The 17,673-nt window shown below is 35.2% G+C and overlaps 2 protein-coding genes and 1 pseudogene across 2 annotated transcripts; all 3 read right to left on the minus strand.

Moving 5' to 3' along the window:
• Nucleotides 1-1,193: 1,193 nt before the first annotated feature.
• LOC127161276 (nuclear factor 7, ovary) lies at nucleotides 1,194-4,545 on the minus strand. The gene is made up of 6 exons (XM_051103941.1): nucleotides 3,356-4,545; nucleotides 3,132-3,227; nucleotides 2,522-2,752; nucleotides 2,416-2,438; nucleotides 2,216-2,334; nucleotides 1,194-1,718 (listed from the first exon to the last, which is right to left on the minus strand). The coding sequence occupies exons 1-6, from the start codon at nucleotides 3,740-3,742 to the stop codon at nucleotides 1,204-1,206; spliced, it is 1,371 nt and encodes a 456-aa protein (XP_050959898.1). The 5' UTR covers nucleotides 3,743-4,545; the 3' UTR covers nucleotides 1,194-1,203.
• A 581-nt stretch (nucleotides 4,546-5,126) lies between these two features.
• On the minus strand, nucleotides 5,127-10,332 carry LOC127161272 (nuclear factor 7, ovary-like; annotated as a pseudogene).
• Nucleotides 10,333-12,575: 2,243 nt separating this feature from the next.
• LOC127161368 (gastrula zinc finger protein XlCGF57.1) lies at nucleotides 12,576-15,748 on the minus strand. The gene is made up of 3 exons (XM_051104081.1): nucleotides 15,631-15,748; nucleotides 14,385-14,599; nucleotides 12,576-13,971 (listed from the first exon to the last, which is right to left on the minus strand). The coding sequence occupies exons 2-3, from the start codon at nucleotides 14,431-14,433 to the stop codon at nucleotides 12,839-12,841; spliced, it is 1,182 nt and encodes a 393-aa protein (XP_050960038.1). The 5' UTR covers nucleotides 14,434-14,599; nucleotides 15,631-15,748; the 3' UTR covers nucleotides 12,576-12,838.
• Between the last annotated feature and the right edge of the window lie 1,925 nt (nucleotides 15,749-17,673).

Consider the following 17,673-nt stretch of genomic DNA (forward strand, 5'->3'; position numbering starts at 1 on the left):
ATATAATACGCCACATGGGACATTTTAAATCTATACCTAAATATGAAGAGATTTATAATATAGACACTGGAAACCTTAAATTTTTGCTTTGTTGTACTCTTTCTGTTTGGTTGGTGTTTATTCTTGATTCTTCATTCATCATGGTAAAGAACATTCTGATGCCTTTTCCATTGTTTCAGATCAGTATTAAAAAAATTACAGACTGAAATGGAAATAAATCTACAAATAATGAAAGTTTGTTTCTACCATGGAATAAAGATAAATCCTGACTTTTGTTTTGACAATATATATATATATATATATATATATGATTATTATTATTATTATTATTATTATTATTATTATTATTCTCATTACTACTTGTCAAAGTGCATTTGAATTGCATTACTTAAATCCTAATCATCATCCTAAACATCCTCCAGGACCAGAGTTTGATACGTGTCATTTTACAATTGGAATTTTATCTCCTGTTAAACAAACATTGAAAATGTGTGTATATGTGAAAAAAAAAAAAAAATATATTCTGAAAACACTGATGCTAAATTAGTGTAATTGTGTAAAGTGCAACCTAAATGAAAACTTCTTTATTGATTGTTTATTGATCTGGGCAGGGGTGTACCAGCCATTCGTAAGTGTTTGAGAATTGAAACAAAGTACACATGAGAGGGTTAGGACTGCCAGATGGTTTAAAATGTGGTTGCACCACTTGTTTGTAAATCAGAACATCGCTATTAGGTTGAAGACTGTCTACAATATAATGCATGGTCACTTTACCTTTAGCGATCCAATATCAGCTATAAAAAATTTGCAAGCAGAATTTTTGTAGAAATGCACTGGATTTCAGGTTATCCTGTCAAATTTAAGATTCAAACTTCTGCTTCACAAACTAATGGTAAAACTTATGAGTTTTACTTTGAAATAAAAATATGAGGCTTGACACACTTGAAATGACACAATAGCCTGTTTTTTTTTTTATGTTTAAATAATAGTCAGAAACTGTGTTTGAATCTAACAGGGATCAGTAAATATGTAATGATGTAATGCCACTTTGACTGTCGGGTATAAGTCTGCTCAGAGCTACCATTGACGGCTTGGCAATGCCACTTTGACTGTCGGGTATAAGTCTGCTCAGAGCTCGCACCAGTGTGGGCTCGGCAGAAGTGATAGGAAAATAATGGAAACATACTGGGTGCATTGCAGCTATTAGAAGTCTGTAAGACTGAACGGTAAGATCCTCAGTGTGAAAATAGTATAACAACAGAAGAATGGAAAGAGTGTGTCAGTGAAGGTGGTTGTGAATGTGTGTAGATGTGTGTTAGTTACAGGATCAGAGAATGACACTGTTCCTCTGTCATAGTCCAGATTCACTCTCACACGAGCAAGCTGCTGTTTAACACGAAAGCCAAAGACAGGCTGCTCAGACAAGCTGTACTGATCGTACCACGCACTCCAGACACCAGTCTTATAGAAATCACGTCCTTTCCTTGGGTTTGACGCTGTAGTTACTCCAAGAATCCAGTCTGAACTCTCTTTAACCTCCACATCCCAGCAGTGTGTTCCTGAGTTAAAACCCTCTGAACCCAGAACACAGGGATACCAGTCAAATCTCTCTGGATTATCAGGAACAGGTTGATTGATCCAGTTCCATTTCACACTGGTCAGATCATCAGATGGGACAAGATGTGGATTTGCAGTGTTTGGATCCAGAATCACAGGAGCTGATGAGACACAATCAACACAGATTATCAACGATCAAATACATCAGATATTTTCCTGTTATCATGTTTACATGACTTTTCACACTGTTTAACCTTGGTTTATTGTCATTGTAAGCTTCACTTTTAACCTCCAGGTAAAGGAACATTTCACACTTGCAATTTAAAAGAGGAATTTTTACCTGGCATTATGAATCCCTGCTCCTAAGCAGAGTTAGCACCACTTTTATGGTCCCAATCACATGCCTTATATGCTTTGGACAGTTACAGAAACAATGCGCATTGTATAAACACTCAGCAATTTTAAGAGTTGTCTCAATCACAAAATTCATTGAGTGCACTGGAATGAACACTCCCTAAAAATCCAATAACAACTAGGGAGCAATGATGCTTACTGTGTTCCCTTAGCGGAAAATTCCATTGCATTTTTTAAAGTGCAAAAGATAACATGCATGGGCTGACTAATTCAACATTATCATTTATATCTTCTGCACACTCACTGTTGTGGACGACGTCCTGCATCTTCTTCCAGACTCTGAACGGCAGGTTGCCCAAGTAACGTGGCACATGAATCAAAGCTCCAGAAGGTGTTTGTGGATCCGGCTGTGAGATCTGGACTCTGGAAGAACATTCAGGAGTCAGAACTGCAGTGGCTTTGGATCAGAAGCAGAGAGACCAGAGACACCAGCAGATCACTCACCTTTCCATTGAGACTGGAAACTCCTGCAGAACAAATACATAATTTATCATCAACAACTCAATTCAACAACTCAAAACATCAATCAATCAATTATCTGAAATCAGACCTTTAGAAAGCAGACATCACTGGCTTTCATCATCTCCTCCATGTCTTTGATTGTGTCTGAAAGAGCTGAGATGTGTCTGTTGATCTCCTCCAGCTTCTCCTTCATCATCTGCTTCTTCTGCTCCTCTTCCTCCCTCAGTGCAGTGACTGTAGCTTCTTCTTCATCTCTGAGAAACTGATGAAGCTTCTCAAACTGCTGTTTAATGTGACGCTCTGTGTGCTCAGCTTGAGACTGAAATCAAACCATATTCATTTCACTCATCTCAAAGATCGGTGGCTCTTACTGTTTCGTTAAAGAATTATGTTTTTTAAATGATCTTATTTAAGAGGTAGATTTTTTTTTTTTTTTTTCCCCTTCCATTTTCTCTCTTTTTTTCATGGGCTCTATTCATAGCATCCATTTCTGAATGAAAATGTGGAGATGTCATTAAACAAATTTAAGGGATGCTTATGATTTTAGCATTACTAATCATTCAGTTTTTCTGTGGAAAGACTAAAAATAAGGTTCAAGATTAAAAACTCGCTAGGAGGATTTATTCAGAGCTATAGGAGCATGCAACTGTCAAACAAAACAATCTGTTCTAATCAAATGTATGAATATCAATCCTCACGTTGATGTGTTGAAGCATTTTCTCAAACTCTCCTTTAATGTTTTCTTTGTTTTGAAGTTTCTCCTGTAAGGACTTCAGTGCTGTATTGAGCTCTGCCTATAATTTAAAGTGAAAATCTATAAGACACAAGAGATTTCTGCAATATGTTCACGTAATATGAGCAAAATTGTAGTAAGGAATGTATTTATGCCCCGCTTTAATCATTAAATATAAATTTGTATTACCTTATGTGATGAAACCATTTCACTGATGGGTCTGAATTTGTGATTGTCATGCTGCTGTGAATCTCTACACACTAAACACACCGGCTGTTTGTCATGTAGACAGAAGAGTTTGAGTTTCTCACTGTGTAAACTGCAGATCTCCTCAGATGCACGTCTCTCATTGCTCTTCTTCAGGAACGACTCACACAAATTTTTTAAAGCAAGATTAACTGGCGGCTGATGTCTTGAAGTTCTCCTGCAGACAGGACACTCCTGAGTTTGCTTGGTTCTCCAGAACTGTTGAAGACATTCTTTACAGAAACTGTGACTACATGATAAAATAACAGGAGTCTTGAAGATTTCATGACATACAGGACAATTATAATCATATTCAGCTGATGAAGCCATTGTTTGTGCTACAGCAATATCAGCTTCACTTTCACTTTCTGAATGATGCTTTCAAAAATAAATCACAAGAATCACAAAGAAGCTGCTCAAAAATGCTTCTTGAAAAAATGTTCATTCATCACAGACACATTCATCAAAGTCTTGTTCACTTTTGTTAGCTTTTGTCAGCTTTTGTCATCGAGAGCCAGTCTGACAGAAGAGAGAAATGAATCAGACTCTTCCTGGTGAGGGCGGAGCTTCTGGTCATGTGTGTGTCTGAAGACACTATCAGGATTTCTTCAGGTTAATGTGAGCAAAATGGCTTCAAAATTAACTTTAAAGTTTGATGCTAGAAAACCTTGAAAAAACAGACAAATAACATCAGTTTCTGATTTGTCATCTGCTCTGCATCATCCTGCATGTCAACTGAAATAAACACACAAAATAGTTCATAACCACTAAAGATGATGCTGCAGTGCTTTTTTTCCCTTTAATTATAGTTCAGATATGAGATTATCAGAGATGAGATGAGACTTATTAACTATCAGCATTTCATTTGTGACAAAAAAGGACAAAATTATGGCTGGGTGAGTTCTTCTATTTTAGCTAAGTTGAATGTAATGTTTAGACACAATTTCATTTTTTTTTTTTTTTAATGAAGAATTCAAGTTGACAGGCAGACAATACACCATGGTACATGCACATTTTTTTCCTAAAAAAAAAAGGTTTTAGATTTATAAAACAGATATAATTCTGCAATAGTTGTATTTTATTAATGCCTCTAAAACGTGTAACAAATTTTCATGAATTACATGATCAAAGTTACACAATTTTTTTCAAGAGTTTTTTTCCCCTTTTTTTTGGTATACTTATCAGTCAATGCATGTAAAATGGAGTAACTGTGTGTCTGTTCCATATGCAATGGAGTTAGATAAGGATGCACTTCACAAAAAAAAATTAATGCAATATTTACCGAAATTATGATTAGGTAGGCAAGACAGATGTCTGGGTGGGCTCTGCCACCCTTGCCCCATGCCTAGAGCTGCCCCACTTCAGATGCTTGTTCCTTCAGTGATTTTACTATTTGTGATATCACTTTTAGACTTAGAGTTTAATGCTTCTACACCTTTCTTAATCAGCGATCATTTCCCCCTGATTTTAGGAATAAATTGTGGTTATGGTTAGGTTTAGGGGTAGGGATTGGGTTAAGTCTATATTTTTGGACAGTAATGTTGATCCAGGAACATGTCTTACTTGGCAAAATCACAAAACCAGTCATAAGTCATATGGGTATATTTGTAGCAATAGCCAACAGTACATTGTATGATAGTTTTTGTTGTTTTTTTTTTTTTTTTTTTTTTTTGTTGCTGTTGTTGTTTTGTTTTTTATTTCATTAGGATATTAAGTAAAGATCATGTTCCATGAACATATTTTGTAAATTGTCTTACCAGAAATTTATCAAAACTGAATTTTTGACTAGTAATATGCATTGCTAAGAACTTCTTTTGGACAACTTTAAAGGCGATTTTCTTAATATTTTGATTTTGTTGCACCCTCAGATTGTAAATCTCACATTTAACATCCAACCTTAAGCTATTTTTAAGACCAAAGGTTGTTAGTAATTATTAATATTTACAGGTAAGATCCTCAAAGAGGGGTAACAACTGAAAAATGGAAAGAGTGTGAGTGAAGGTAGTTGTGAATGTGTGTAGATGTGTGTTAGTTACAGGATCAGAGAATGACACCGTTCCTCCGTCATAGTCCAGATTCACTCTCACATACTCAAGATACTGTTCAACACGAAAGCTAAAAGGTCCAGACAGTCCTTCCCGTTCATACTCGTGTGGAGTATGAACGGGAATCAGTGTTAAAAGTGTTAAAACAATTACGTCCCTTCCTCTGGTTTGATGCTGTAGTTACTCCAAAAATCCAGACTAAACACCCTTTAACCTCCACATCCCAGCAGTGTGTTCCTGAGTTAAAACCCTCTGATCCCAGAACACAAGGATACCAGTCAAATCTCTCTGGATTATCAGGAACAGGTTGATTGTTATCGCTGTTGCTCAAACTGGTCAGATCATCAGACAGGACGAGATCTCTATGAGCCGTGTTTGGATCCAGAATCACGGGAGCTGGTGAGACACAATCAACAGATGCTGTTATTCTGACATTCATATAATGATCAAGAGTGAACAGATGTTCTCCAGACTCACTGCTTTTGACGATGTCTTGCATCTTCTTCCAGACTCTGAACGGCAGGTTGCCCAAGTAATGTGGCACATGAATCAAAGCTCCAGAAGGCGTCTGTGGATCCGGCTGTGAGATCTGGACTCTGGAAGAACATTCAGGAGTCAGAACTTCAGTGGCTTTGGATCAGAAGCAGAGAGACCAGAGACACCAGCAGATCACTCACCTTTCCATTGAGACTGGAAACTCCTGCAGAACAAACACTTCATTTATCATCAACAACTTAATCAATCATCAATCAATCAATCTGAAATCAGACCTTTAGAAAGCAGACATCACTGGCTTTCATCATCTCCTCCATGTCTTTGATTGTGTGGGAAAGAGCTGAGATGTGTCTGTTGAGCTCCTCCAGCTTCTCCTTCATCATCTGCTTCTTCTGCTGCTCTTCCTCCCTCAGTGCAGTGATTGTAGCTTTTTCTTCATTTCTGAGAAACTGATGAAGTTTCTCAAACTGCTGTTTAATCTGACGCTCTGTGTGCTCAGCTTGAGACTGAAATCAAACCACATTCACTTCAATCATCTCCGTCAACACACATTAACACAATCAAATCATTCATATCTGAGATAAATGAATCCATTGATTAAATGCATCAAATAATAATTGTACATATTGATCCTACACTGTAAAAAACAATTTGTTGAGTCAATTTAAAATAATTTGTAACCTGGCTTAAATTATACTAAGTGACAATTTAGATATATGAGTTAATTCAACTTAAAAATAAGTTAAGGCAGCTGGGTTACTTACCCATCTGTTAAGTTTAGCAAACACAAATATCTAAGTTGTTACATAGTACAACTTAACATTTCAAGTTGACTAAACTTATTTTAGTTGACTCAACTTAACATTTTAAGGCAGCAGGGTAACAAATTATTTTTTTTAATTTTTCACAGTGTACAGCTGTAACAAAAATGACTCTCAGTTGTTTCCTCACGTTGATGTGTTGAAGGGTTTTTTCAAAGACTCCTTTAATGTTTTCTTTGTGTTGAAGTTTCCCTTGTAAGGACTTCAGTGCTGTATTGAGCTCTTCCTGGAATTTAAAGTGAAGACACCAGAACTTTCTGTGATATGTTCATAAATGCAAACAAAATATGATGTGCATACATGATTTATGTCTTACATAAGTTTCTATCATCAAATATAGATCTGTCTTATATGGAGATAAAATAATGCCATAAAGATTTGCATGTGAAGAGTACGTGTTGTGCAAGTGTACATAAGACTGTAAGCGTAAATTAAATTTGCATGCGCAAGAGAAGCTTTGTAAAAGTGTAAATCGCGTTTCAAGTGTAAGAAAAAACAGATTTGCAGCATTTTACTGTTACTCGTAAGTGTAATTCATGTGTTGTGAAACTGCAGCTTCATGCTTTTGCAAAATAAATACGATCTGCATTCTTCCGACTTCCATTTCTCCGCGCTTACACTTTTGGCACGTTCTTTTCGCTAAAATACGGTCAAAAGCACTGCAAGTCCATGAACAGTGATTTGCACACGAAAACAACAGTTTGCAAAACAGATTGACTGTGTAGGACCAATATGTATGTGAAAAAACAAACTGTTACAAATGTCTAAATGACTTGTTGTGTATGTAGGGCACAAAGTTGCCGATATGTACAGCTCCGTCTTTCTTTTATCTGCGCTTACACTTTTGGCACGATTCTCTCACTCACTGAGTTTTGCAAGCGTGAGGGGGAGGGCGGGGCCACCACCTTTTTGTAGCCAATCAAATGAGACTCTCGCGGACTCCATTTACTCTTATCTGATTGGTTCAATAAACACATCACACGCCAAAACATTTATCTTCATTTAGTTCTCGCTGTCGCTCGCTTCCGGTGGAATGGTACCTTTAATGTACATATACATTAAAAATAAAAGAAAAGAAAAGAAAAGAAAATAAAAACACGATATAAGTTGTGTACCAGGCTATGTGTTCATACTGAAATTCGAGCTGTGTCGTCATCGTCCTCAACAGGCAATATATGATAGTTTACTGTAATATTGTAATTTTGATGATACCTACTGCTAAAACTGCCACTAGGTATATTTTACCCGTGGCTGTTTTTTAAATGTAGCCTACATAACAGACTTTGAATAAAGCATTAAAGTCTCCCAGTCACTGACTTTTACTAAAATGGTGTAATTTACAATCCTCTAAAAATGGTTTAGAAAAAAAAAGATCAAAAACGTGGCATTTATATTGTGCCTATATTTTCGTGCTGTCATTATCTTGCTACTTATGTTTTAATTGTAACTACATTGCTAGGCAGCGCCTTTTACTCACTGAATTAGCAGTTGAGATTCAAAAATAAAGTCAAAATTAGTAAAAGAAGGTGATTTATGGATGCTGAAGAGCACAGAAGCACTAAATGCCATTAGTCTGAGTCAGCATCTGACGGCTCATCTGACTGTGATCTCATATTTAGATGTTTCTTTATGAAAACAGTGGCACAATACACTGAAATAAAATATGCGTATAAAAACGGTAGTCGTGCTTGGGTAGAATTTACCCGCTGGAGGTTTTTAGGTGTACAGCGACCCCTAGCGGTGCTAGTGTTAAACATGGCCTAGTATCTGCACTAGCAGCATAATTTGTAATTTATAATAACATGCATAATTTCACCTGTCTACTGATCAGGGACGACTCTTTGGTTCAATATAGTGAATATAATATATATTTTTTTTCACTTTAACATGTTATAATTTAAGGGGATTTTACAATTTTTTTTTTTCCAAATCTTCAAAAATGTCAAAGTATACAATTGAGTGTTAAATACAATAAACAGAGACATGGTCTGGAAAATCGTCAAATTCAGATTTATGTAGCTTTATTGTTATAGTAAAAAGGTTTTATCAAAAGTATAGCACTCTGATACTATTGTTGAGCATTGTCACGTAATGTTTAACAACAGCTACATATTAGGCTATATTATATGATATATGCATTTCAATGTAAAGCCAAACCAATCCAATAATGTTAACACCAGCTAACAATTCAGGATGAACACATAGTCTAGTCTAATGGTACACAACTTATAAAGTATCATGTTTTAAATAAGTTGTTGTTTATTTATTTATTTTAATGTACATGTACATTAAAGGTACCATTCCACCGGAAGCGAGCGACAGCGAGAACTAAATGAAGATAAATGTTTTGGCGTGTGATGTGTTTATTGAACCAATCAGATAAGAGTAAATGGAGTCCGCGAGAGTCTCATTTGATTGGCTACAAAAAGGTGGTGGCCCCGCCCTCCCCCTCACGCTTGCAAAACTCAGTGAGTGAGAGAATCGTGCCAAAAGTGTAAGCGCAGATAAAAGAAAGACGGAGCTGTACATATCAGATTATTTCGGCAACTGTGTCCTACATACACAACAAGTCATTTAGACATTTGTAACAGTCTGTTTTTTCACATACATATTGGTCCTACGCAGTCAATCTGTTTTGCAAACTGTTGTTTTCGTGTGCAAATCACTGTTCATGGACTTGCAGTGCTTTTGACCGTATTTTAGCGAAAAGAACGTGCCAAAAGTGTAAGCGCGGAGAAATGGAAGTCGGAAGAATGCAGATCGTATTTATTTTGCAAAAGCATGAAGCTGCAGTTTCACAACACATGAATTACACTTAGGAGTAACAGTAAAATGCTGCAAATCAGTTTTTTCTTACACTTGAAACGCGATTTACACTTTTACAAAGCTTCTCTTGCGCATGCAAATTTAATTTACGCTTACAGTCTTATGTACACTTGCACAACACGTACTCTTCACATGCAAATCTTTATGGCATTATTTTATCTCCATAGTCTTACCTTATATAATGAAACCACCTCACTGATGGGTCTGAATTTGTGATTGTCATGTTGTTGTGAATCTCTGCACACTAAACACACCGGCTTTTTGTCCTCCAGACAGAAGAGTTTAAGTTTCTCACTGTGTAAACTGCAAAACTCCTCAGATGAATGTCTCTCATTTCTGTGCTTCAGGAACAAATCGCAAAAGTTTTTTAATGCAAGATTAACTGGAGGTTCAGCATGTGAAGATATTCTCCTGCAGACAGGACATTCCCAAGTTTGCCTGGTTCTCCAGAACTGTTGAATACACTCTTTACAGAAACTGTGACTACATGATAAAATAACAGGAGCATTGAAGATTTCACAGCATACAGAACAAGTGAGCTCTTCTGCAGATAGTAAATCCATTTTTCACTCTGAGCTCCAGTAGTTTTTCTGAATGACGGTTTGAAAAATGAATAATCACAAAGAGCTGCTGTCTGATCAGAAGCATTTATCTTATCCACTGATTCTTTTGTGGTTCTGTCAGTAGAGATGAGAGGCAGTATGACAGAACAGAGAATAAGAATAAAACAGCCACTTCCTGGTCAGTGATGTAAAAGGGTGGAGCTTCTGCATCTTCATCATCTGGTCTCATGTTTAACTCTTTGTCTGTCTTATCATATGCTTGATGTTGAATTAATATGGATGTTTTTTTGTTTGTTTTTTTTTTTTTATGGTTAGTATTGTTATTATTATCTGTTATTACGAAAACATGAGGTACGCTTTAATATGTTATGCATTTTATCACATAGATCACACATAAACCGCTCCTCTCCAGTATGGATTGAGATGATGTTTGTCTGAGAAACTCCTATTGCATTGACCACCTCTTTCTGAGTGCTGGTCAAATATTTCTTGCCTCTTCTTTTCTTTAAAAATGTCTGTTTCATCTGAGTTTTTCTCCAGGTTTGTTATGATGTTTCTCCTCCACTTAAGTTAGTTGAAGCTTCCATCAGCTCTGGAATTCAAGTAAAAAGAACTTAATTTTCTGTACATCAAAACAATTCAAAGAGACAAATATAAATATTGTTATAAATTAATTATATGTCCCCAACTTGTCCAACCAAATCTTACTCCATTTTATGACACCATATATTTAGGTTGATAATTTAGGTTAGATTGGTTGTATGTCTATTTTGAAATATTTTTATTCTGACAGTTGATTAGTTGACCCTTTACTATATATTTTACTCATTCATTAGGAATCTGTGTTGATCACTTTTTTCACGTTGGCTGTTTTATACGGGTCTTCAACATCATGAATGAATGAAGAATGAATAATAAACACCAACTTATTTGTTCTTCATTGTGTTTGATGCAGGGTTCTGGATCTCTCATCTTCTCTCTGTCCTCTAATAAGCTCAGTCTTTGTAAATTTCAGCTCTTCCTGATGATTTGATGCCTGCACTTGTAAACCAATGGGAATATTCCAGCATTTATTGCTGAATTACTGTAGGATGAATTTCACTGATGATGTGATTGATTATGGAAGGAGCTGATCTGCCAAAATCAGCATTCTAATAACCAGAAACATTAAAAGTATGCATAATATCTAACAATTTAATAAATAAATTCTATATTGATAATAAAATGTATATAAAACATATAATTAGCCTACATTATAATCATACCGTTATCCTGTTGTTGGCTGTTACCCATTACTGAAAGCACTCCATTTTACATCTAAACATTTTAAAATTGAGTGTATACATTTTAACTAATTAAAATGAGTGTATACATTTTAATTTTTATGATCTCTGGTTTTGTTTTGAGTGCAATGGTGTGAAAAGCAACTATGAATATTTGACTTGTCTGATTTCAGGTGAATCCCAGCAAAAAAGTGAATGAATAAATAAGTAAATAAATAAAAAAAGTTGAAAATACAAGGATTTTGGGAGCATGTTTTACAGGGGAAATACTATTCCAGTATTTCTAATTCAAAATTCTAAAATTTAATTGTGTGTTACTTGTGAAGTGTTATAGCTTTTCCTTTATTTTAACCCCACTGACACAGACTCGACGCTGACTGAATGAACGCACGCGACCTCATCTGCGCGAGATCAACCACAGATCAAAAAAGCGCAATTTTTTTATTTTTTTATTTTAAACGTCAGATCATCTATTAAACAAAACATCAAACAAAAATAAGGGTTACTAACATTCAAAAAGCAGCTTCATTCAGTCTCACGTGTGGAGTAAAATATAGTTCATTACTACTGAGAAACTCAAAACATAAACAAACATAATACTATATTGTCTTTTAGATATTAAAACCAAAAAAACTTACTTTTTCCTGATGCAAATGCAATTAACAGACAACAGTTGTTGATAAAATATAAAAATACAACAATGTATTAATAAAAGGGTAACATTTTAATAAATAATTATTCTAAGCAAATAATAAAAAAAAAAAAATAGCTAAGTAAAGGAGTAAACTAATAAGGTGGATTTCTTTCCTACTGACTTGCAAGTAGGGATGAATATTTATATTAGTTTTTTTTTTTTTTAACTGAACAACTCTGCCTTTAAATTCTGAAATGTAAAAATCTATAGCAAATAAACAGTTTGAAAAAAAAATACTTTAAGTTAATATAAAGCACCAATTTGTAATTGTACCAGTATGAAGGCATTTTTAGTTTTTAAGATTTATATCTCTAACATTTATGTAGAATTTTGATACTAAATAAAAAATTATACTAGCTTAATTAAGGTCTACCAGTACAAAAAACTGAATAAATAAAACAAATGTAAAATAACCATTAATGTAAATAAAAGCTACTAAAGTCATTCAGACAAAAGCAGAGTGAAGTTTCTCATTTTCTTTTACTGTCTGATGATCAGTCATGACAACAGAACATTATATAAAGCACAATGATATCACATATCATGAAGCAAAATGATATACAAAAATAAAACTTTCTGACATTGTTTTTTGGGGATCTGTTTTTTTGTGCAGATTATATTTTAGAGCTTGATGCATTGTTTTTTCTCATTTGTTGAGGACGCAGCATCAGACCTGAAAGTGCTGGATCTGAAGATGATCTACTTATTGTGAATGTTTTTTATATGACTGCGAAGAGAAGATGAATGATTAAAATACTTCCCACATTCAGTGCATTGATACGGTTTCTCTCCAGTGTGGATTATCTTGTGTGTCTTCAGGCTCCCTGACTGACTAAATCTTTTGTCACAGTATAAACACTTGTACGGTTTCTCTCCAGTGTGGATCCTCTCGTGTCTTTTTAGGTCTCCTGAAGCACTGAATCTCTTGTCACAATGTGAACACTTGTACGGTTTCTCTCCAGTGTGAATCCTCTCGTGTTTTTTCAGGATTTTAGAATCACTGAATCTCTTGTCACAGAATGAACACTTATATGGTTTTTCTCCAGTGTGAGTTCTCCAATGCCGTTTTAAATGATCAGCTAAAGTAAAAGTCCTCCCACACTCAAAGCACACATGATCTCTCGCACCAGTATGTATTTTCTGATGTTTTTTTACATTTTCTAGACATGAAAATCTCCTTCCACAGAAATAACATGAATATGGTTTCTCCTTTGTATGAACTCTCAGGTGTTTCTTCAGGGCTGAAGCCCACAAAAACGTTTTGCCACATTGATCACATATGTACGGTTTCTCTCCAGTGTGGATGTTCATGTGTACCTTAAGTTGTGCTGAGTGTGCAAAACTCTTCCCACATTGAGCACAAGTGAACGGCTTCTCTCCAGTATGAACCCTCATATGTTGCGTAAAGTGTTCTTTTCGTGCAAAACTCTTTCCGCACTGATCACATGTGTACGGTTTATTTCCAGTGTGGACTACCTCGTGTTTTCTCAAGTTTTTTAACCGGCTGAATCTCTTGTCGCATTGTGAACACTTGTACGGTTTTTCTCCAGTGTGGCTGTTCATGTGCGCCTTAAAGTTTGCTGATTGAGTGAAACTCTTCCCACACTGATCGCAAGTGAACGGTTTCTCACCAGTATGAACTCTGATGTGAACATTAAGACTATGTTTGTATGCAAAACTCTTTCCACACTGAGGACAGGTAAAAGATTTCTTGGCTCCTAAATTTTTCTTTTTGGTTTGAGAGCAACTCAAAAGTTTTTCTCCAGTTTTTACATTATTTTTCTCATCAACTTCACTCAGTTCTTCATTCTCTTCATTTTCTTCAACCAACTCTGAAATAAAAGTAAAAATGGTTGATTTTCAGTAACTCTCAGGAACCCTGATGAAAAAAAATATATATATAAAAAATAGACAATAGCTATAAAAAATTTTTGGTCATTATTGTATTTGTATAAACTATATGCCTCTGTATTCCATGAATGATATACATTGATCTTCAAATTATTCTGTTTACAACATCATAGGCATAAACTCATGTTTCTATGGGGAGAACTTTTAAATATATTTGATCAACTATTACATAACATACAATTTGTTGAAAAAAAAAAGTGTCTCCTATTATTTGCTGCTTCATCTAGATTATTCAACAGCTCTAAAGATTTTACTTATTACAAAAATAAAATCTAAATCTGCATGAATCATTATAACCATCAGCACTGTTAATAAAGAAAGAATAAACACCAACCTGGTTGTTCTTCAGTGTGTTTGATGCTGCAGGGTTCTGGATCTCTCATCTTCTCTCTGTCCTCTTTAATAAACAAAGTCTTTGCAGATTTCAGATTTACCCAATGATTTGATGCTTGTCTGCTCTTGTAAACTGATGGGAATATTCCAGCATGTATTTGAATTGGTGAATCTGGGATTGATGTAGAATCAATCAGCTTCACTGGACATTAATTTCTGTTGGGAAGAAGCAGATTTGCCAAAAATCATTCAATCAGTTAACTTTGTTATTTCTTAAATAATCTACACATTTAAGCATTTAATTTAGACATTTAATAAGTGATGTAGAAAACTGTATCTTTGAAGAAACCTTGTCTCTTTGTAAATCATGATATTACTATATTAAAAGTAACAGCATCTGACAAAAAAGCACATCAGTAACATTTTTATATATTGTTTCTTCTTTAAATATAAAAAGGTAAAAAAGAAAAAATAGATGTGCAGAAATTGAAACTTTTAACAGAAAGAGTACCACAATGCAACATTTTAATGTTTCCTGTGTCTATATTATAAATCATATTTATGTATAGACTTAAAATATCCCACATGACTCAACATGAAGTATTAAGCAGTATGGGCTCTTTTGTAATCATGTAAAGTGCAGAAAGATTTATGTTCAATATTCATCGGATATAATTGCTTCTACCCTTGGTCCATAGAGTTGACAGTCAAAGAAAGATATCAATCCCACAATTAGTTTTAACAATATGCAGCTACACGAAACATTCAATCAAAACCTCCAAGGCGCATTGTAGATGAATACTTACAGCTCACAATGCTTTGATTAGACGTAGTTTACATTTTTAAACTCTGGCTGGGATTTGTAGATGGTCTTTTAAGCGACATAAGCGATTATCCAGCGAATATCAGACCTAAAACTAAATTTAACGCGCTGCAAAGGCGACTATAACACATCTGATCTGCCGGAGATACAGAGAAAAGAAAAACCGCAGGCTACCGGTATCGAATCGCATCCAGCAACATTATCACTTCAAATATCATAACAATCATTCACACGAACATAGAAAAACACCAAATCGCTTTCTCAGGTCTTTCCTCACATGCCTGTTGTTATAAGTGTTTAAGTCAGCAAACACACAAACTGTACTGTAAACAAGGCAGAAACGACCTCATATATTATTGCATAAACAACTGTGTACATGTGTTTCATGTTTTTGTAAATATATGAAATATCGTGAATTGCTCACCTCTCTTCATTAGATTAAATGCTGCGGCTGCGTCCGAAAGCTTTAATGACTCGCGGAGGGACCAACAGACAGTGAAATGAAAGGGATGATTCCCTACGGTGGCCGAGAGAGTTCAGCGCGCTGCAACTAAAGAAAACACATGCAGATACATAAAGCACCAGGGCCCAGTTTTTCAAAAATAATCCACTAGGATTTTGGATAACGGATTGGATCAAATCTTGAAAATGGGTTTTTAAAAAGAAAAAACGGATTACATAATCGGATTAGATCACGTAATCCAATCTTGGTTTTGATCCGGATCAAACCTTTAGTTTGGGTTTTTCAGAACTTTTTTGTAGGATTTGGATCACTTTGATCCAAAAAATCTGGATTAAACTGATCCCATCAGAAGGGTGGATTCAGCATGGATTTCATGCCCAAAATGTAATGAAAACTTTAAAAATGTATCAAATAATACTATATTTGGATCATGCAGTATCTTACAAGATATCCTATTTATTCATAAGGTTTTAATTTTATTTGTTAATCCGTCAGGCTACAGTGATTAGGTAGGCTTTAACGTATTCAGCCTTTCAGTATGGGCCTACAGCAAAGTAGAAAGAGTTTGGCCTCATAAAATAATCCCCCAAACAGCTGTCAAAATTGACCAAAAACAATAAATTTTATTCTGTCACTAATTGATATATATATTCATCTCAATCGAAAATATTTTTGTTTTTAGAATATTTATTAGTGATGCATGCAATGATTACAGAATAACCAAAAACTGACCAACTGACACAGAACAACTGACTCTGACCAAACTGCAGCAAACCAAGGCCAGACTTGAGATCCGCCTCCTAAAGGCTACGCTCAGACAAGCTGGTCTCTCCACATCAGATGAGGAAGTCTGAAATTATTGTGGAGTATTTGACATTAAGTCTTTTTTTTTATTTCAATACATCTATATTTGAAACTTGTTATAAATATCCTCAGTGTACAGTGTTTGTGTTGTAGGTCTCAGATGAGCGGACTGCTGGAAGAGGATGGGGTGGGGTTTTTCTTGTTTTTTGTTTTTTTTTTTAAATGTGTGTGTTTTCATTTCAAATAAAAATAAACTTATATTGACCCCACATTGGCTATTCTACTTGTTGCTCTTTACATATCTATAGTTCTACATTGTGATTTCCTATCCTGTTTGAGCACTGGTTATCCAGATTTGGTGATCCTGAAAAGTTCCTATCCGGATAAGATTGATCCAATCCGCTGTTGCTTTGAAAAACTGGCTCAAAAGTAAGATGGATTACGTGATCACGGATCGCAAAAAAAAGGATTACTAAATCCGGATCAATTTTATCCGGATTAAACCTTTTGAAAAAACCGGGCCCAGGAGTCTGTTCTTAGTCGGGGGATTACTCAGTTACCTGGATTTTATGTCTGTTAGCTCAAACACGGTCGGAAACAGTTTGTTTCACTGTCAGTCACACGCACAGGTACAGTTCGTATGATTAACCTGGTGATAAAACAGCTATGCTGGTAGATATGTGTTGATGCTGGAATGCTGGTTAGGTAGGTTTTTATGCTGGTTTATGCTGGTCCTTGACCAGCAACATGACCAGCAAAAAACAGCAAAGGACCAGCTTAAACCAGCATCAAAACATACCTACCAGCATATGCTGTTTTTTTCACCAGGGCTGAACAGTGAGCTTTTATGCGGGTGGCTTTGATTGGGAGATGCAGACCGTTTCTCAAATCTCAAAATTTGACACATAATTGATATAAACGCTGTCACGTATGCTATAGCAAATCCGCTTTAAACTTTAAAGTGAACTGCTAATTACAACATCTCAATATTAAGGGGGAAAAAGCAAGACCTACAAATACTATAATTTATGGGGGGCAATCATTTTAAAAATGGTTCCACAATTTTTATTTATCTATTAGAACTTCTACGCCATTTGACTCACTTCGGATCAGTTTCACTGATCTTAATTAGACCTATATGATGTCATTACAGGCATAGATTGAAAAAGTAAAATAAAATAGATTACAATTAGAATTCCT

Source organism: Labeo rohita, chromosome 3 (genome assembly GCF_022985175.1).
Source record: "Labeo rohita strain BAU-BD-2019 chromosome 3, IGBB_LRoh.1.0, whole genome shotgun sequence".
NCBI lineage: Eukaryota > Metazoa > Chordata > Actinopteri > Cypriniformes > Cyprinidae > Labeo > Labeo rohita.